General features: G+C 40.7%; 1 protein-coding gene across 6 annotated transcripts in view; it reads left to right on the top strand.

The window, feature by feature from the left end:
- The window catches only part of PRRX1 (paired related homeobox 1), a 92,562-nt gene extending 71,660 nt beyond the window's left edge, over positions 1-20,902 (top strand). Inside the window, exons 4-5 of one of the 6 annotated variants that reach the window (XM_062192735.1) lie at positions 914-985; positions 20,390-20,900. In XM_062192735.1, coding sequence (XP_062048719.1) covers positions 914-968 — 55 coding nt within the window. In that variant the 3' untranslated portion in view covers positions 969-985; positions 20,390-20,900. The other 5 variants (XM_062192734.1, XM_062192737.1, XM_062192736.1 and 2 more) reach the window with 5 other exon arrangements.
- The last annotated feature ends 1,384 nt before the right edge of the window (positions 20,903-22,286 follow it).

Raw genomic sequence — 22,286 nt, 5'->3', positions numbered from 1 at the left:
CCTCCTTCATTCCCTCCTTGAACATGTCAGAGATGATGATGTTAGGTAGGCAACTGACTCACCAGAGGGACCAAATGGTTCTCTCACATGGACATTACTTCCATCTTTTAAAAAAGATTTGTATTTATTTGAAAGGCAGAATGACAAAAAGGAAGAAACAGAGAGAGAGAGAGAGAGAGAGAGAGAGAGAGATAAAGAAAGAGGTCTTCCATTTGGTGGTGCACTCCCCAAATGCCTGCAACAGCTGAGTCTGGACCAGATCAAAGTCAGGAGTCAGGAACTCCACTGGGTCTCCCACATAAGTGGCAGGAACCCAAGTATATTGGCCATCATTTGCTGCCTCCCAGGAACATCAACAGGAAGCTGAATCAGAAGCAGAGGCAGGACTTGACCCAGGCATCGCAATATGGGATGCCAGCTCCCTAAGCAGCATCTGAACTCACTGTGCCACAATGCCCACCTCTACAGGTGTCCTTTTTATTTTCCTTTGTCCTGTTGAAGGAAGCTTGTTTTGGACACAAACCCACAGGTTAGCACAGAACTATTTTCCTGGGGCAAACTGTGAATCACTAATCTTGTAATGTTCTGCCTCTTGGGTAGCACTTATCAAGTGCTGCACTATTGATTGTTTTTGGACATGAAGTAGCCAAGAAATCTTTCTCAGAATCCCCCTTTCCTATGAGAGGCAGATAGCAAATGGCCTGGCTCTGCAGAATTGCTCTGGAGTGCCACTTTCAGAGGGAGGGCTGGACTTCAAAGAAAACTAGTGACAAGAGAGAGACCACCATCCTTGTCTGCATTGCCCCTCCCCCAACCTCCTGCTCCCCCACCTCATTTGATCGCGGTCATGGTGCTGCCTGACTTCTGCTGAACGCATTTGGCTCATTTCTCCCTTTCACACTTTCAAAAATAGATCCTCGTCCCTCCCAAGATGTTGTTTACACGAGGGGCTTCATAACGGATTCTAACGGAAGACACTGAAAAGGTAAACTTGTCAGAGGGAAAAGGGTGGCTGCTGGGGGTAGGGTTTAAGTGGGAATTAAGTGTGTTTAAGAAAGTGGGGGTTGCAGTTCCAGAAATGTAAGCAGTGAGGTCCTTGAGTGGGGAATCCTACTGGAAACCAGAGCTGCAAGAAAGTGTGTCCATAAAATTAGGGGCAGTGTGTTACGCTGGAGTAGGACTCATCCAAGATTGTTGCATATGGGAGTCGCTTGCAGTCGTTGTCACCCAGCAGATTCCGATTCACTAGGCCTAGGGTGGGCTGGGATTCTGCATCTCTACCTTGCTCCCCGATAATACTGATGCTGTCGATGTTCGGCAGCAGTGTACACTTTGAGTAGTGAGGTTTTAGGTGACTGTAGGTTATGGGATAGGTCAGAGGAAACTCTGTTCTTGTCCTGTGTCCTGATGGTCTTCAGACCAGTGGGCTCATTGAGCTAGCGTAGCTAGCAGATGCGTCACAGGGATCTTCGGAAGGAAAGCAGTATGTATTTAAAAAATTCTTTCAGCAACGGGAAGGATGCAAGAGGTTTTATATTTAAGAATATTTCTAGAGAGAAAAGCTAAACATTGCAGAGAATCACTGAACATGTAATGCAAACTGAAGGTTTACTGGTAGTCTGTGGTCCAGGTGTGTCCACAGTAAGAACTCGATATACTTTAAAAGCCATCATCTGAATTTCAAAAACAGAAGTTATTTATGATTATTTAAATCACACAAGATGACTTCCAAAGAACTTATGGAACCCCACTTTAAAAGCAAATTCTTCTAGAAAAAAATGTTTTTGAATTCCCTTAGATGAATCAAGCATACCTCTATGTTCTTGCACTGACAAACAAACCAAAGAGATGGTTTCCAAGATCCATGCATCACAGACTCTCCAAAACCTCAAGCTCTGACAGTCTCCTGAGCTGGTGAAACCCCAGGATTTCAGGAAATCTCACAGACTTCTTGGGCTGACAGATTTGCCTTTGGGGTGAAATGTTAAAGAGCTTTCATCATTTGTTCAAAAGGCCAACTAGAAATCAAAGTTAGGACTAAAAATTAAGTCAAGTGGCATTTTCCCCCCAAGCCATCCCCCATTGTTTTGTGATCCACAGGACTTGCACTGTGGGTGAGTAGAGAGCAGAGGACAGATGTCTGTAAGCTTCTTATACTATGAATAGTATTTTCTACACTATGGTGTTTGGCAGTCATTTTTCCTCATGAAAACCTTTCAGGATAGGTTGAGATGATCAAAAAATGATTTATCTGCCCTGAAAACTACTCTAATTCTGCTGGTGATTAGCATTGTGCTGTCTGTGGTTAGGCGACATTTGCTAGGAATCTCCAAATAAGGATATGGAAAAATTTCAAACTTGCTTAATTCCAAGCTCTGTGGAAGTCCCAGAGCAGACTTTGCTGAGTCAATCAATGGGATATAAACATTTCATTTTCATCTCTAATTTCCTCAATGCATTTTGTTTGGCAATGTAGTTTCTTGGTCATGGATACAAAACCACTTTATTGAAGAACTAGATACAAATGGTCCTTTAATCAACTCCTATGAACCCAATCCTAGGACTCAGCTCATGGCAGCACCCTGCTTACAGGAATAAATGGTGCTTATTCAGAAGGCAGAATCTCTGGTTGTTGATAAGCAGAGTCTTGGTTGCTATCATGTGTTTAATCTTTATGGATCACTTTGTTTCAATCATGCCTTTTTAACCCGAGAATCTTAGCACTATATAAGAAGAAGTGGTCATTTTACAGGATCTGAACAGCCTTGTAATTTGATTGAAAATACCTAATTACTCTCATTGGTTTTTGCCTTGTGAGAAAACATTTCAAGTTTCTCCTTTTCCTGACACAGAGCTGTAGAAGTTTCCATGACATGGAAAACAGGTGGTCATGAACAGTCTTTCAGATTGGCAGCCGTTCAAGGCTCTCTTGCATCTGTTGTCACTTTAGTAAGAAAGTCCTCTGCATCTTATTGCTAATGCCATTTTTAAAGCATGACTAAGCTACTCTTGGAGTACTCACTCATTAATTCTGCCTTTTTTGACCTGTAGCAAGTCTTGCTTGTCACTGGTATGTCGGAAGATTGTTCAGTGCTTGCCTGTGTGGCACATTCAGCTAAGTTGAAAAACTACACCGTGTCAAACTGCTGAAAGAAAAAAGACTTGCAATTCTTAGTTTATGTACAACTGTCCCTGGAATCCTTATTTGTAGGATTACATATTCTAAATGTTTCTTAGGAGGCAGTGGATTAAGATGATCTCTATTCTTCTATCCTATATCTTGTGACTGGAAATTCTGGAATAAGTTCAATTTTGGAAAGTTTATAACTATTGTAAATATTTGTAAAGTAAACATATTATCACTTACTGTGCTCCTAGGGAATTGAAGATTCATTCATTAAGATAAACTGCCTTGATTATTCTCACATTCCACTTCATTAGGGCTTTGTCACAGACTCACTAATACAATGGTGTTCCTACAACAGCACCCACCTTATAATTGGACAAAAGAACTGTTCTCTACCACAGAAACACAGGCAGCCATATAAGTGAAAAATGTTCTGCAGAATATCCAAACTCCGGAGCAATGTAGGATTCTAATTCCAGTGATTTGTTTTTGAGTCAGAAAAGTGATTAATATTTATCTCATTTGGGATGTTATTGTCTGGAGTGTATTAGAGAGACAAACAACATTTTCAAAGAATGTGTTACCATTATAAGTCCTCAGGTTAGACTAGCAGATGATAAAGTCAGAAACTTATGATGTAATTATGGCAGAAATGAACAAATCACTACTCTAGTAGACATTTGTGGAAAACAACACCAGCATCTTCAATACACTAAAACAATCCTCCAAGATCTCAATTCTCTTTGTCTGCTAAAGAAATCGGACACATTTTATTTAGTGGGAAAAATGGTTAATTTCTATTAAATAGGACTCTCCCTGTCCAGCATCTTGAAAGACAGAAAACACATTCCTCGGAAAATTAGGCCAAGTACTTAAGTGCTGTGCTCCTTGGTAACCTACGATATACCATCAGGTAATTTGTTTCTTTGTGTTCTGTTTATGAACTTTTAGACTTCTGTTTTCAGAAGTCATTCATTTTTTCAAAAGATTTTATTTGCTTATTTGAGAGGTAGAGCTACAGGTAGTGAGAGGGAGAGAGAGAGAGAGAAAGGTCTTCCATCTGCTGGTTCACTTCCCAAATGGCTGCAACAGCCGGAGCTGGGCCGATCCGAAGCCAGGAGCCAGGAGCTTCTTCCGGGTCTCTCACGTGGGTGCAGGGGCCCAAGGACTTGGGCCATCTTCCAGTGCTTTCCCAGGCCACAGCAGAGAGCTGGATTGGAAGTGGAGCAGCCGGGCCTCGAACTGGCACTCATATGGGATACCAGCACTGCAGGTGAAGGATTAACCTACTGCGCCATGGCGCCGGCCTCAGAAGTCATTCATTTTATTCTAAGTCTTTAACACATAATACAGATAACTTAGAATTTCAGCTTCTTTCCTATGTCTTTAAGTTGACACTTACATGTAGCATTTTTAGGACTTGTTTCACACAAACCTGTTCGAGAGAGGATGATTTGGTTAATATGTTAGTATATAACTTAGGTACCTATCCCAATTCAGCTGTCTTTTTTTTTGACAGGCAGAGTTAGACAGTGAAGAGAGAGACAGAGAGAAAGGTCTTGCTTCCGTTGGTTCATCCCCCAAATGGCCGCTTCGGCTGGCGCGCTGCCATGCCAATCCGGAGCCAGGAACCAGGTGCTTCCTCCTGGTCTCCCAAGCACTTGGGCCATCCTTCACTGCCTTCCCAGGCCACAAGCAGAGAGCTGGACTGGAAGAGGAGCAACCGGGACAGAATCTGGCGCGCCAACCAGGACTAGAACCCGGGGTGCCGGCGCCGCAGGCGGAGGATTAGCCTAGTGAGCTGCGGCGCTGGCCTCAGCTGTCTTTTAAAATGATAGATATTGGGTTTATCATAGAAATTTCCTAAGCATAGATTTTTACAGGTTTGTGCTCTGGTAGGATATTGAATGGAAGTATGTGTTTTACTTAGGAACTAAATGATGATAAGCATTTGGGCTTTGAAAACAAAGGACATTTCTTTGTACACATAAAAGAATTTGTTCCCTTGTAGTGGGTTGTTCTGGTGATATATCCTAAGTTAAATATACCCTAACTGTGGACAAAGGCTGAAGTTATAGTCTGTTGTATAAACTGTGCTAACATTTGTTCACTTTCTACTATGAAGAGGTATTTTTAAAAAGATATATTTTTATTTATTTGAAAGACAGAGTTACTGAGTGAGAGGGAGAGACTCAGAGTCAGAGAAATCTTCTATCCACTAGTGCGCTCCCCAGATGGTCAATTTTGGTCCAGGCTGACTAGGAGCCTGCAACTCCAGCTGGATCTCCTATGATGGTGGCAGGGACCCAAGGACTTCGGCCATCTGCTGCTGCTTTCCCAGGCACATTAGCTGGGAGCTGGGTCTTAAATGGAGCAGCCAGGCTTGAATCAGAGGGGGGTGCTGGCAGAGCAGGCAGCAGCTTAATCTGCTGTGCCACAATGCCAGCCCTATGAATAAATATTTTTGATGGATCCAAGAATATGAAATCATCCACCCCTCTTTTGTCATGTTCTCTTGACTTTGTCCTTTCTATTAAGATATCATAATTAGTGGAAGGATTAATTTTTTAAAAATCAAAGCATATTCATCAGAGTTTTAAAGAAGTTATTACTCAAACAAGGTGATAGAGATCGGTACCATTGAGCTGGAATCAATTTAAGCACACTATATATAGTTAGTTCTGTTACTTGTCTGTTTGTTTAATACTTTATGAATACAGGTTTGTGCTGGGTATTGTGGCAGCTCTTCTTGCTGATACAGTTGTGAACAAGGCAGATGTGGAACTGATAGTTGAGCACACTGAGATATACTAAACAGATTATTAAGTAAAATTGAATTAGGTGCTAAAATCAAATATACATGGTACTAAAAAAAACTTAACCTTGTCTGGATGATGATTGTTTACTCAGAAATGATGGATAAGAGTGAATTGGGAAAAAATGAAATAGAGGAAAGCATGATCCTCTTATTTTTAACTCTTCTTTCTCCTTCTATGACAACACACACACACATGCACACATAACTCACCCACACATGTATATCACTGCTATAAAGATTTGAAACTGAAGATACATATTTCTGGAAGGACTGAGTGATCTGGTAGTGATCACATTTCTCTAAGTTAATGTTCCTGGGTCAATTGCTAGTAATTGAGTTAAAATAGGTTTTATGAGCCTTGACTATATGGTGTCCCAAATAAGCACCAGTGATACATTCTCTCTATTTGTAGAGTAGCTTTAGTTTTCTCTTTCTGATCTTGTCACTTGATCCCCAGAAACACAAACTCCTGTGTGGCTGACAAAATTCCACTGGAATGCAGACAACAGAAGAGCACATGTCATTCCATTTATAATTCTATCTTGGTCCAGCCCTCAATTGGAAGGGAATTTGCTAATCTTAGAAACAGCTAGAAATATTTCATTTAAATTGAATGCCTTTTTAACTGTTTAGTATAAAAGATAATTTGCATCTAAGTCTACAAAACCATTTCTTTAAAAGAGATACATGGATGCAATAAACAGAAACCCACCAATGACAAATTTCTGCCCAATTTTCTGGTGTTCCTAGGTCTTAATTATAATCTCTGATAATGAAAAACAACTTCAGGTATTTCTTAGCCATTAAGGACAGTGAAAACAGTTACTTAGGTCAGAAATGCTGAAACTGGAGCCATTGAAAATTTATCTATGAGACTGAACTATTTCCAAAATAACCAACCCAAGGGTAGTATATGTTACTCAAGTACTTTTGAGGAGAGGGTACAAAATCAAGACAATTGGGATAGAAACCTTTTGACTCGGCAGTGCTTGGTACTAGCAACCAGTGAAGCAAGAATGGCAGAGAAGCTATCTTGGGTTGCTTAACCTATTCTCCAAGCACACTGTTCTTTATGGTATTGGTTGGTTAAAATCTATGAGAAGATCAGCTGCCTAGAATGAAGAACAAAATTCTCTTTAGTTTGTTTTTAAATGCCTGCTTCTCTTCTCACTGCCCCCACAGGCTGGCCATGTGCAGGAAGAAAGATTAAGTAATGTTTTAATTAGTCAGCTGATTAAACACCTGCCATTCAACTTGAGCAACTTTCTCCTCTCACCCCAGAAATAAATCATTACTCACCGTATCCAACACAGCAAATCTCTCTTTCTCTCTCCCCTTGTCTCAGTCTCCTCTGCTTTACCCTGCCCTTCAAAACATGGCCACCCTTCTCCAAATGCCTTAGATTAATGGAAAGCTGGGGCTGTAAGGGACCACAGAGGTCATCTAGTTCAACCCACCCTCCCTTGCCTGCCCCCATCGTGAGAGTATATCCATCTGGGGCATGGACATGCAGCTTCGTGAAACTAATGCCTGTTGTTCTCCCTGCTCTCTCCTTTGTCCCTACAGCGCCATGGCTACTTATTCTGCCACATGTGCCAACAATAGCCCTGCACAGGGCATCAACATGGCCAACAGCATTGCCAACCTGAGACTGAAGGCCAAGGAATATAGTTTACAGAGGAACCAGGTGCCAACAGTCAACTGAGGAATAAAAATTAATTAAGCAGGCCTAAGAAGAAATCAAAAACCATAAGACACCTATCCTGCTCTGTCATTTCTTCATCTGCTGGAAAAAAAAAAGTAAAAACAAATAAAAAACAGAACTAAATATTGGGACCATGGCAGAGAAAAGCAGGAGAGGAGCAAAATGAAAATTAGTTAACAAATGTTCCTCCTCCCTCTGGGATACCACCACCACTTGTTTCTGTGTGTGTTTATTTTGTTTTTCCTTCTATTCATGCTTTGCTTAATATATTCTGAGCTTCTTCAGTTAGATTCAGCCCACCCACTCCCATGATTGTATGAAGTTTAAAAACAAAGTCTACAGCAGCCAAAGAAACCATATGTATCTGACTGCAGAATTATTGCCTGCAGTCTTCTTCACCTGTTTGAACCTCAGTGCCTTATTCTGTCTTCTTCCCAGTTCTTTGGAAGCTCTAAGAGCTTTTGCAAAGCCTAAGTTTTTCTGAAATATCTTTGCCAGACATGATTCCCTTTCTCACTGTCTCCATATCTGTTGGTCATGGGAAGGTTTTTCCATCAGTTACTGGGGAAAAGGAAATTGTGTATAACATCTGGTCATAGGCCTGTCTGATCCAATGTGATTGGCTGTGTCTGATTAGCTATAGATCTAAGCTCTAGATTTAAGCTCTAAGCTATAGATTCTAATTGTCACCATCAACACCACTCCTCACCCTTATTCGAACAGCCATCTTAAGTTAAAGATAATTCCAGTGTTTGAATAACTTGCTGTCACTGGCTATCTGAGAGAAGAAATATTTTTCACTTGACAGAGGAAGAGAAATTTCTCTAGGAAAACAAAAACTGATTTGAGAAAGGCATGGCCTACATATCTTCAGTGCCTTAAGGATAGTCAGATGCACACTTATATATATACTGTATATATTTATATATTTTATATATATATAAAATATTGCAAGCATGAGTTTGCAGTTTCTCAAACACTACAAAGAGCAAAGTTCACACCATCACTACTGTCCTTATCTCTGCATTGGTGAGACATTGTTTAGGGATTTTTCTTCTTTTCTTTTTCTACACAAAATTCTCCTTAAGACCACCGAGCAACTGATAGGACAGTTCTTTGACAGTATCTCATTTTCATATTAGGGCTTTAAATGAATTAGAACTTATGTGAGGCTCTGAAAGTATCCTTAAATTTAGAGACTGCGCTCTGGTGGAATGCTGACATATTCTGATCTACCGTGGGAATTACACTTGGAGGGAAAGCCATGTAGTCACCTGTCCTTCCTCCATTCAGCAGTAATATGAAAGAGACATATTTAAGTACAATACTTAAAGAATTGTCGAGATTCCAAAAATTTCAAAAGAGATCATGGGTTATTTTTACCTTTGAATATTTTGAAATAAAGTTTAGCCTCTAGGGCTGGGAACCAGGACTGATCTTCCTTTATCTCTTTCTGTTGGTTCCCAGCCATGCTTTTGCAACTTGCCAGGTGGATTTGACCAAACCACATTACCATGCTGTGCCTCAGTTTGCCTGTTTGTAAAATGGGTTTTTAAACAGTACTTACCTACCTCACAGGGGTGTTGTGAGGCTCTGCTCACTTGTTCCTTCATTCTTTCCTGTATTCTCTGTATGTCCAGCACTTTGCAGCCGTGGGAGGAAAGGAATGATAAAACTGTATCATGTTAATGGAATTATATGATTCCTGGAAGCCTTGTCTTCTAGCAAGGAAACGCTACCTTGCTGCACATACCTTGTATTTGGAAATGAGAAATGATTTTATATTTTCACATCTCTCAAAATCACATCATTAGACCAAAGAATAATTTAAAACACACAGAATACATGTATTTTTAACTTCTCTTCTCATCTTGGCCAGCTTGGTTGTAATAATTTTAGTCATCACTGATGAAAAACCTTTAGATTGATTTTGGTCAGTTATGCCCACTTTTGTACTATGAGTGACAGGCAAGAAAAGTTGTGTTTAAGATGCACTTTCAGCACACATTTGTATTTCCCTTGGCATATCTGATTGAGCTAAGGTGATGCATTCTTAAGTCTAATAACCACCAATCTGAAAATGTATATCAAGTATTGACTTGTTGCTTCTTTAATAAGAAGGAAAACCATAATAGGCATTTTGCTTTCACCAACTGATTTCCTCTTCTTTTGGTCCACTATTAAAACATTTCTTACTGAATTGTTCATGGAGTCTGGCTGAACAACTCACATTACTTGCTTCACTATAAGAGTTCCTTGACTCATTCTTTTATCCCATAAGTTGCTGTGGATCATCAAGTTTCAAAAGAACAGCATATCCTAACAGAAGGAAACTTTCTTTGATTCTGAAGGAGTGCAATCCAAGCAATGGGTAAACTTTGGGCGTTTGGAGTTTGGGATAAACAGCTGAAAGCTTTGGGTTATTTTCAGAAAACAGAAATTACACATGAAAAGATTTGGCTAAGAAGGGGGCACTCTTACAAGGCGGGTAGTGAGAAGTAGGGTCTTCATCTGGGTATCCATTTACCATGGCATACAGAAAAGCCTGAATTCATACACCCAAATGGTAGGTAAACTGGATAGGTTCATCCAATGCCTTGGGCAAGAGACATCTGAGAATCTCATCCACTAACTAGGGCTGATCATCCATAAGGATGCTCCTTACTGGTGAACCAGTACCACAAGCATCAATTAACTAAGCACTTGATCAAGAAATATATATGTAGTAAATGCACTCTTCAGTTTTATTCACTTATTGTCAATTTTTTTTAAAGTGTGAGTTTGATATTTGATATGGAGGAGTAACCTCTGGCTCTCAAGCCTGTTGTCAGAGAGGGCCTCAGGGCCACAAACTTCAAGGCATATCCTTGGTTCCTGAACATCACATCTAGATACAGATGAGTACATCTGAGCTGTGTCTCTGTCCCCAGTCCCTCCTCAAACATGATGCTGATTTGTAGTGTACTTGGCAGGTTAAATTAAACCAGAAGAAGTGACCTAACAAAAAAAGGGAATGGCATTTAGGGTTTAAAGATCTCATAAGAAATGTAATATGTAAATTATATCTTGCTTTATGATGTAAAATATACATTGTTTGCGCTAGAATAGAAATAATTTCTTTTCAATAAAATGAAAGAAGGATACATTTGGATCTGCTGTTTCTTTGGCCTTTGAACTTCAGAAATATCTGCTATTATCTGAGGTTGCATTCAGAAGAATGAAGGTAAGAAGGGTTCTTAAACAAGAGAATTGCTTTTTATCTGACAGTGATCCTAATTTCTATTTTAAAAAAAGACAGTTTATTGTTCCTTACAAGTAAAGACAATTGTCAGAAATAAACAGGGGACATGTATTGGTAAAGTGGGTAAATCTACAGCGGAGCTTTTATAGTTTAGCTCATTTTCTCCCTCATCTTTAGCATCATTAATATCAGATAACATATGAAAAAAAGATTACCTGTGAAACACAGGCTTTTATTTTGAAATAAAGAAGTAACAAAATAAAATTTCTTATGCATAGTATGTGTAGTAATGATGAGAGTAGAGGAAAACAAATTGTGAGACAGATTCCATTTTCACACCAACTAAAATTCTGTTTGAAAGCTAAGTCTAACATGAGCAAATGTATACAACAGTTGAAGACCATCAGAGTCCAGAAGAGAAAGAAAAAAAAACCCACCATGAGTTAGAATGGGAGGAAGGTTTTACAGAGGGCTGAGATTTGAGTATCATTAGCAAGGATTTGGCCAGGTGAAGAGGAGGAATGACCATTGAAACACAAGAGGAGAGAAGAAGGGATAATGATAGCAATGCAGGAAGGAGGAATTTGTATTCAGGGAACAATGGCAAGGTGGGCCTGGGGGAATGGAAAATTTCTTATCTTTTTTTAGAAAATTATTTAGTTTTCATGTTTCAGAGACAGAAAAAGAGAGAGAGAGAGAGAGAAAGAGAGAGAGAGAAAGAGAGGTATCTTTCTTCATCTACTTGTTGGTTCATTCGTCAAATGCCTGCAAGAATTAAGTCTTTGCCAGGCTGTAACCAGGTCTTTGGAAATCAGGTAGTGTTTCCCATGAGAGTGACAGGAACCCAAGTACTTGAGCCATCACCTGCTGTCTCCCATTGTGCAAATTAGCAGGAAGCCGGATTCAGAAGTAGAGTTGAACTCTAAAAGATTCTCCAATATGGGATGCTCATAGGCATTCTAAATGGAATCTTAACTGAAATTGGACATGTCCCCCTAAAATTTATATAAAAATGTGGCCCTTTAAAGTTCCCCAGAAGCACCATCTGGGATGCCACATGTGCTACCGGGATTTGGGGTGCCATACGATTTCACCTGTGCTTATTACTAAATCCCCAATATTAATAAGCCCGAGAGCATTCTTGCCTAATATTTAGAGAAGAATTCTAAATACCAGCAGCATGGTACGTTTTAGGCTTTTATTTAGTGAGAAAGATGCATAAAAGAGTGAGAGCTTTATTTAAGAGAAAGAGGTGAATAGGGGTTCATATTGAGCACCAGGAATCAGCCACGTGGAGGAGCACCTAGGCCAGGAAGCCTAGGGCACGTGGCCCGAAGGCCACACACCCTGGAGGCTCAGGGCTACAGCAAGCCCCCTCCTGGCAAGAGGCCAGGGAAAAGAGAAGCCCCGACACACCGTGTCCCAGGCTTTTAACCCACTTCCAGAGGGGAGTGGTTAATAAACCTGATTGGCTGGTGGGCACCCAGGTGTGACCAGATAGGGGGATAAGGTCACACAGCAGTGTGGCGAAGGCGTGGTCTTCCAGCTCACAAACCTAATCAATTTTAACCTGTACACCTGCCTGAAATCGGAAAAGACCCCCTAAAATTTTACACTGAAATGTGGCCCCTTGAAGTTCCCTAGAAATGCTATCCCGGGTGCCACATGTGCTACCGGAATTTGGGGTGCCTTACGATTTCACCACGGGCTTATTACTAAATCCCCAATATTAATAAGCCCGAGAGGGTTCTTGCCTAATATTTAGACAAGAATTCTAAATACCGGCACAGATAAACGAGGCAGCATGGTACGTTTTAAGCTTTTATTTAGTGCGAGAGGTATCTAGGAAAGTGAAGGCTTTAGTTCAGGTAGGAGAGAGGGGAAAGTCTGGAAACTGGAGTAGCGTCCATACCACTCAGAGAGCAGGCCAGAGCCACGTGCAGCAAGCACCTTGAGCTGCTGTCCACCGCTTGTCACCGGCAGCACCGCAGAGGCAGAGAGCCTTTTGCGACACTCCCTGCCTTTTTATATATTTTCCACAGGGGAGTGGCTTGTGGCCAGGTGGGCGCTCAGGTATGGTCAGGTAGAGCCTGATGTCACATGGGGGCATGGTGGGGTATCAGGTAGGGTGTAAGGTCACACAGAGGCATGGCGAAGGTATCAGGTAGGGCATGAAGTCACACAGGGGCGTGGTGAAGGCATGGTCTTCCAGCTCACAAATCTAACCAATTTCAGCCTATATGCCTGCCTGCTTCATGCCTACTTCATTAAGCACTGCAGCAAATGCCTGTCTAGAAGTCTATTTTTCAGCAGAGTGGAAGAAAATACTGGAGACTGCAGTTAAGCCTCAACCCTACAGAGTATTTCATGTCAAAGAAGTTTGGACTTTTCTCAGACCATGGATATCCATGGAAAAAGATAATCAAAATGGTGTTTTGGTAGGATTGTTCTGGTAAGAAGAAAGGTAAACTAGTGAAGAAGAGGAACTAGAAGCAGATAAGATAGATTTTGCTGCAGGAGGAAACAGAAAACCAAATGATGAATAGAAAATGTCTTGCAAGAGAAGAATCAATAGGACTTTATAACAAGAAAAAGAGAATGGAGTCCAAGATAATACTGGTTTGAAACCTGGTGACTAGGAGAATGAAACACTGAAAAAAAATGACAAAGACAGAAACAGTAGAGACCCAGGTACAGAAGATAATGGTAGTTTTAGATGTATTATTGAACTGAAAACCCAAATATCAGCATCTTGTAAGTCAAGACATGAAAGTAAGACTTGGTACAAGGGTTAAGGATGGAGATAAAGCTTAAGATTACTCTTTTAAAAAAATAAAGATTTATTTTTATTTATTTGAAAGGCAGAGTTAGAGAGAGAGAGAGAGAGAGAGGGAGGGAGGGTAAGAAAGAGATCTTCCATTCACCGGTTCACTCCCCAAATGGCTGCAATGGCCAGGGCTGGGCCAAGCAGAAGCCAGGACAGAGAAGCTTCATCTGAGTATCCCACATGGGTGCAGGAACCTAAGTTGGGCCATCTTCCACTGGTTTCCTAGACACATTAGCAGGGAATTGAATCAGAAGTGAAGCAGCCAGGACTCAAATTGCCACCCATATTCTTTGCTGGTACCACAGGCAGTGGCCCAACCTGTTACACAGCAATGGCTGCCCAAGATTAACCTTTTAAGAAGATGGCACTTTGAAGAGAATGAGCAAGTTCTTGCAGGTGAGAGACTGTTCATTGTAACTCAAATATTTCTGATAAATGGTTTGAGAAGTAGCTCCAGTCTAGGGAGGAAGATTGGACTCTAAAGAGCATCTACAGTTAAGTAGATAGCTACATAAGTCACTTTCAAAGGATGTAAGGTGTGAGTGTTGAGGTACAACACATTAAGCTGTTGCCTGATACACCACATCCCATATCAGCATGCCAGTTACAGTTGAAGTTTGCGGCTTTCAATCTAGCTTCCTGCTGTTACACTCTGGAAGGCAGCAGATGATGGCTTGAGTGCTTGAGCTCTTGCCACCTGTGTGGGAAAACTGGATGGAGTTCTGGTCTCCAGGCTTCAGCCTGATCCAGCCCTGGCACTGGAGAGTGAAACAATAGATGGGTGACCCCTCTCTCTCTTTCTTCCTCTCTCTCTCTCTCTCTCTCTCTCTCTCTCTTTCTCATACAGGCAGATGAAAGAAATAAAAAGATGAGGCAGTAGGGACAGGTATGTAGACTAGCGATTAGAACTCATGTCCGATATCAGACAGCCAGGGCTTAATAGCAGCTTTCAGCTTCTGGCTCAATCTTCCCACTGGTGCAGACCCTGGGAGGTAGCAGTGATGGCTTAAGTAATTTTATTTCTGCCACATATGCAGGATACCTGGATTGACTTCCGAGCTTCCAGCTTCAGCCTTAGCCCAGCCCTAGCTATCTTGGGGGATTTGTAGAGTGAACCCATAGATGAGAGTTCCCTCTCTCCCTCTCTCTCTCCCACCCTCATAAGTAAATAAATAGTAAATGATTTTTATTTAAAAAGAAGCTATTTGAGAAATAGAAAAAGAATCAGATTTGTTCATTATCCTGGAGTTAAGAAAAGATGTTGAAGAGAGAAGGGAAAGCTTGAGACTCAAATGCTAGTGTAGACCAGGTACTTGGGCATAGAAGAAAGTTCATTGGATTAATGACTTCCAAGAATGTAGTTTACCAGAGTGCTGGAGAAAGTAGGTTGATTTAGCAAGTTGAAGTAAGAATAGTGCTTTTTAAAAATGGAAGTAATGCTCATAGACTATTTTCTTCACATTACAAGTTTGTTAATAAGGATTCTTCCTTTTACAGGTAGCAGAAACTTAACCAAACTAGTTAAAACTGCAGAGAGGCCTGTATGGAGAATATCCCACCCAGTCTAGAGAAGTTCTGCTCCATTCAGAGCAGTACCAGGGATCCTAGACCCTGCGATGAAGCCCATACCTTGGCCTAATCAGTTTGGGCTATAGCAAGGGACTGACTATAGGCCGGGTGGTTAAACAACAGACATTTATTTCTCACAGTTCTGGAGCCTGGGAAGCCCCAGATCAGGGGGGCCAGAGTGTCTGCGGAGGGATTTGTCCCAGGGGCTGCCATCTACTAGGTGTAGCCTCACTCAGCAGAGAGTACACTTTAGTCTCTTTACATTCCTATAAGGACCTAATGTCATCATGGAGGCTCCACTCCCATGACATCATCTCAGCTTACCTCCCCAAAACCAAGAGTGTAGGTTTAGGCAAGAGGGGGAATGGGAACAGGGGCAGAGAATCTGAAAGTTTGCTCGTTTGAGCTTGTGTTTCGGAGGATGTTCCAGCCAAGCTTATTTCCCAACACGGTTCTCAGAGGGTCCAGGCTACCACAAACCAGGATAGAAGCAGGAAACTAGTCTGAGACGGAGATTAAACATGCAATATATGAGGATGCAGGTTGTTTGAGCAAGAAAGATCCTGCTATTTCCCCTTTTCTACATCCTGCACAGTCTCCTAACCCTAGCTGTGAAAACCTGGCAAACTGCTTCTCAGGTAGTCAAGTTCATTGGGGAAACATGCCTTCTTACTATCTCCTTTACTTGTCACAAGTAAATAAAGCTTTTCTCTGAGCAACTGTCACTGAGGCTGATTATTCTGTGACACCACAAAGGAGTAAACCTCTTATGTCCATTAACCCTTCGCAGTACCATGTCTTGGGGGATCTGTTTCAACATATGAATTTTGGGGGGACACAAACAAGACGTCACACCCTAACACTGGGTAAAACCTGTATACCCTTTCTTGAGCCACATTGATGGTCTTCTGACTATGCCCCTGCCCTAGGCAGGGTATGCAGGGCCCCTGAAGGTGCCATCATGGAGCCTGCACCCTTAATTCAAGATCACATTCTAGGGATATGAAATTCGGAATTCCCTGACCAAATAAACCCAAGTCCATTTTTTAGGACTGCATAGTCTTCTTAATATTGAGTGGTGGCCACTCGGACTTACCCTTAATGGTAGAGCTAGAAACATGCCAGGGGATTCCAATTCAATCCCAACAAAGTGGCATGTACCAACACCATCTTACTAGTCAAAGTGATCAGTTTAAGTTCATAATTGATCATAAGGATAGGATTAAGTGTCAAAGGGATCACATAAACAAGACTAGTGTCTACTAATAATAACTGATAGAATTAAAATGAGAGAACAATCCAACATGGGAAGTGGGATACACAGCAGACTCATAGAATGTCAGATGTCCTAAATAGCATTCTGGCCTCAGAATCAGCCCTTAAGGCATTTGGATCTGCCTAAAAAGCCCATGAGAGTTTCTCAGGCATGGGAAGCCAAGACACTGTGGCAAAAAAAAAAAAATGACATAAATGAAAGATCTCTGCGAGTGAGATCCCAGTGGAAAGAACGGGTCATCGAGGAAGGAGGTAACTTTCTCTTAAGGGAGGAAAGAACTTCCAGTTTGACTATGGCCTTGTCTAAATAAGATCGGAGTTTGTGAACTCAAGAGGCTTCCATAGCCTTGGCAACTCATGGCAAGAGCCTCGGATGATTACTGATGTCATAAATAAGAGTGCCAATTGTTAAATCAACAACGGGAGTCACTGTGCACCTACTCCCCATGTAGGATCTCTGTCCTTAATGTGTTGTACTATGTGAATTAACGGTAAAACTACTGCTTAAACAGTACTCTATACTTTGTGTGTCTGTGTGGGTGCAATCTGTTGAAATCTTTACTTAGTAAACACTAAGTTTATCTTCTGTATATAAAGATAATTGAAAATGAATCTTGATGAAGAATGGGATGGGAGAGGGAGTGGGAGATGGGATGGTTGCGGGAGGGAGGGAGGTTATGGTGGGAAGAGCTGCGATAATCCAAACGTTGTACTTCGGAAATTTATATTTATTAAATAAAAGTTTAAAAAAATATTGAGTGGTGGCCAAGGTGGGCAATGCTTATGGGGGTGGGGTGTGCAGATGGATTTCGGACAAGCATGCCACAGTTGCTGCACATGTATATGCATGCTTGTTTTTGGTGCAGGGTGGGTCTGGGTGAGAAGAGAAATGGGCACACCACAGGCAGGAAGCTGGGGTCAATCTTCCTCACATTACCCTGTTCTGGAAAGGAACTCCAAGTGGTCTGGAAATTCTAACAGCAAAACTGGCTTTCCAGGTCAGTATAAAGACTATTTGTTAAAGTAGGAGAGTAGAACCATAATTTGTTTAGCAGTTGTTATCTTGATTTGTAACACAGATATTTAGGCATAAATATGAAGACTTCAATTTTCACTTTTTTCCAGGCTTGACAAGACCTCAACACTAAAGGATTCTTTTTCTATGTGTCTTTTGCCACTTTAAAAAAAAATCTCTTATGTTCATTCTTTCCAATATGTCAGTTTTTGAGCAGGTAGAAATGTGTTTAGTGACACATTTTAGACTCATATTTAGATTCATATTCTTGCAAGGATCAATGGATCATTCATGCTCATCCTACACAGAATAGTCCAGGAGAAAGATTCTGATTCACCTGCCTTGTTTTTTCTGTAATGGCACTGAGGACAGGGAGGTGAAGTCCTGTGATTTGGCCAGACTACATTATGTGGGATGCCTTCAGTGACAAATATACCAGCACTACATGGAAATGGCTTTGGAATAGGAGCAGCCTCCCATTAGAAGGGAAAATTCCCATTTCCAGAAGGGAAGGAATAATAGACTGAAAAACACAACATGGATCCAACACACACACTACTTTCTTCTCATTCATAATGCCATTGCCTAATATGGTGCCAAAAACTCCCTAAAGCACAAGACAAGACTATTTTGAGACAAGTATATTTTCCAATCACATCTGTAGATGGTTTCTAAATATCCTGTAATGTGTAACTAAATTATTATTATGTTAGCCATCCCTTATGGCTGTGAAGAGAGACTAATAACAATAACATCCCTATGTATGGAAAAGCAAAGGGGAAATTACATATAGTGTTCATTCATCTGAGGCATATGACACCAGGCATGTTGAGGACTCACTTCCTTGAACATACTGTGAGTTCTTTGGCCAGTTGAACTGACTGCCCCCTGCTATGCGTACGTCAACCATTGCTCTCCATAGTCAGGCCTGGAGGAGGGCTCCCCAGAGAACTGCCCTGCTCTAGCATCCCAGTGGATGAGTGACATACACATCTTTTAAGACCTGGCTTGAATGCCTTTGATTCAATTACCAGAGACTCCAGGACAAGGAACTTATGCCAGAAATCTGGCTGAGTCACAACTCCTGAATCTGAATCTATCCCAGCACCACTTTTTTTTTCTTGATGTGCTTGCCTCTAGGACCTGTTTAAATCCTTCATTCTAATATTCTGCCTTTGGACAGAATGACTCAAGAGTTTTGGGTAGAGCTAACATGTCACGGTCCTCAGAGAGTATCCTATCCCAGCAGGTTGTGATTTTCAATGGATGGGATGGGAGTAGGGGTTGCTGTGTTAGACACACCTGTGGGCAATGGGAATGGTAGGAGAAGTTGGGGAAGAGGCCAAGAAAGAAGGCTTCCAGACGTTTCTCTGGTCTATCTTAAGCCTCAGTACTTTCCACTCTGTTTCATACTTCCTGCTTTTACTTGAAAAGAAGAAAATACTTTTTCAACTTGGCACATTCTAATCCATGATGTGGCCCTCAGAAACTGAGAGACGCAGTGTTAGGTTGTAATCCTCTGGGCTCTCCAAACTACCACAAATCACCTGGTTCTAGATTTGAAGGTGTATATTTAGTAACATTCCATTTTGACCTATCAATTTCTAAATTTCAGTTCAAGTACTTTTCAGTTGCAACTCAAATTAAGTTTAGATTGTTTAGTAAAAAGAATTTGTTAGATGAATGGGGTGGTAGTCAGAGAATGAAAGGAAGGACTACAGGAACCAGGGCAGCTCTAAGAGCTTTAGTTCTAGAACTGAGACTTGAGGTCACTTGGACTCTGTCTCCCACTTCTATAGGCAAGTTTTCTACATGTTGTAGGGAAAGTGGCTGCTGGAACATGCAGACTTACATTAATTCAGCTTTAGAAGATGGATCTTAGAAACAAACAATAAAATAAACAATAAAATCCTAAAAGATTATATTGCCATGGCTGTGTTTGTGAATACCCACAACTCAATCATTATACACTGGGGGTAGAGGAGTTCTGAGTAGCTAGACCAGGGCTGTCTGCCTCTATCAGATACTTGAGTACCAGTGTAAGTCCTCTTGCCTTCACCTGCAGCCCAGTCACTAGCACAGCACCTGGTTCTCAGGATATTTCTACCAACCTTGAAAATATAATCCCGACTGAACCCAGAGATAAATGCTCCCCACTTTCATCTATGGGCATAGAATCATTGTGCATCAGTACTTGTAGCAGTGGTAGTTCCTTGAGAATCAGAATGTTTTCCTATATATACTTCAGCCCCCTTGTTTCTGCTATAGGGAATTATTTTCCAAATAAAATTCCTGCATGTCAGCCATTAGATCCAACTTTGCTTTTTTTGGGGGCCCAGGCTAAGATAAAGACCCTGTTCTCTTTTGCCAGGGGCATTCCCACAAAAACATTTTGGATAGAGAAGTGGGGATCCATTGGAGGGAATAAAATGCAGGCAGACATAAACAGCACAGATCCACCAGGGAAAAGAAGAAGAGAGAGTGCACTTTGACTGTAGATTTCTTCTCAGCTCAATTTGTGTTAACTCTTTCTTCTTACTAATATTGGCAAATGTTTACTGCAAATACTTCCATCAAAATCATGCGAACTTTTTCTCTTTTTCTTGTGGAAGACAGAACGAGCATTTCAGCAAATTCCATTTAGTCTTTCTGGCGCACAGGTAGATTTGTTAGCATCTCTTGTGTGGTCTTGTGATTAATTTCTAGCCAATGGAATGAGCAGAAGTAGTCTTTGAAACCTATATCCTGACTCAGACCTCTTATTTACACTCCTCCTTGGTGTTTTTTTCCATCTGGACGACTGGGATGCCAGTCTCTGACCAACAAGAGGGCCATATTTGGCATGTGATAAAGCAGCAGTTGACTTGGGACCCGGAAGAGTGACAACATGAAAACGAGCTGCAACTCTCACTGACCAGAGACCATGCTGGAGTGGCATACAACAGAAGCATGAAGTTCTACTCTACTGAACCATTGCATGTCAAAATCTATTTGTTACTGGAGCTCAACCCAACCTGACACACCCTTCTCCTCCCTCCCTCTCTCCCTCCCTCCCTCCCTCTCTTCCTCCCTCCCTTACTCTCTTCCTTCCTTCCTTCCTTCTCTCCCTCCATTCTTTCCTTTCTCCTTCTCTTCCTTTCTCCTTTCTTTCCCTCCTTTCTTCCTTCCTCTTTTCTTTCCTTCCTTCCTTCTTTCCTTCCCTCCTTCTTTCCTTTTTTCCTTCAGTACTACCAGCATTTCAAAATTCCCACTGTAACTCATAGATTTCCAACTTTGAAGGACCATGAGAAATTATTCTCTCACGTTTGAAATTTAAATATGATTATATTGTTGTTGTACATTTCCTTTGGGTTGTAATTTAATAAAGTAATTGAATGTTATATTAAATAATAGTAAATGAACAAGCTAAATATGTAGTAAATAAATACCCTCAATTACACTTTCAAGAAATTAATACTTGACACTATGGAGTTCCTGGAAATACCTCTTAATGTTATTCTAGTTATTAAAAAGGCAGCATTCCTAAGAGGAAGCAGCCAGGTCATTTGCATTTTAAAGGTTCTGAAAATTAAAGTCAAATATTTATTTATTTAGTGTCATCCTATTCAACAGGCTGGTGATCCTGTGATGCTAGAGAAATGCAAAATGTGCACAGGAAGACACAGATGGAAGTGTTCATTGCAAATGGTTTGCAGTAATAAAATATTGCAAACAAATGGAATGTCCATCAATGGGAAAATAAGCAAGCTGTGGTATGTTTGTACAAAGGAATACTATTCAGAATAGGAAATGAATGAGCTACAGCTACATATATCCTCTTGGACACTTCTCATAAACAGAACTTTGTAGGAAAGGACATGTTGTAGAAAGATGCACGATGTATCACAGAAAGTGAACCAATGCACCCTATTATTACACATGGATGTATATAATAAAAATACAAAAGATGAATAAGAATGAGAAATAATTTCAGAAAAATTCTAAATTTTTTCAGAAACAATTTCAGGAAAAGCAACTTTTTTTAAAAAAACTTTTATTTAATGCATATAAATTTCCAAAGTACAGCTTATGGATTACAATGGCTTCCCCCCCCCATAACTTCCCTCCCACCTGCAACCCTCCCCTTTCCCACTCCCTCTCCCCTTCCATTCACATCAAGATTCATTTTCAATTCTCTTTATATACAGAAGATCAGTTTAGTGTATATCTATCTATCTATCTATCTATATTTTAAACTTTTATTTAATGAATATAAATTTCCAAAGTACAGCTTATGGATTACAATGGCTTCCCCCCCCATAACTTCCCTCCCACCCACAACCCCCCCCCCCTTTCCCGCTCCCTCTGCCCTTCCATTCACATCAAGATTCATTTTCAATTCTCTTTATATACAGATCAGTTTAGTATATATTAAGTAAAGATTTCAACAGTTTGCACCCACATAGCAACACAAAGTGAAAAATAATGTTGGAGTACTAGTTATAGCATTAAATCACAATGTACAGCACATTAAGGACAGAGATCCTACATATTTTTAAAAAATTGATTAATTTTCTATGCAATTTCAAATTTAAAACCAAGTTTTTTTTTCATTTTCAATTATCTTTATATACAGAAGATCAATTCAGTATATACTAAGTAAAGATTTCATCAGTTTGCACCCACACCAAAACACAAAGTGTAAAAATACTGTTGCAGTTCTAGTTATA

This window comes from Lepus europaeus, chromosome 5, assembly GCF_033115175.1.
Source record: "Lepus europaeus isolate LE1 chromosome 5, mLepTim1.pri, whole genome shotgun sequence".
Taxonomy (NCBI): Eukaryota; Metazoa; Chordata; class Mammalia; order Lagomorpha; family Leporidae; genus Lepus; species Lepus europaeus.
Note: the sequence above shows the minus strand (reverse complement) of the source record. Positions and strands in the feature narration are given on the sequence as shown.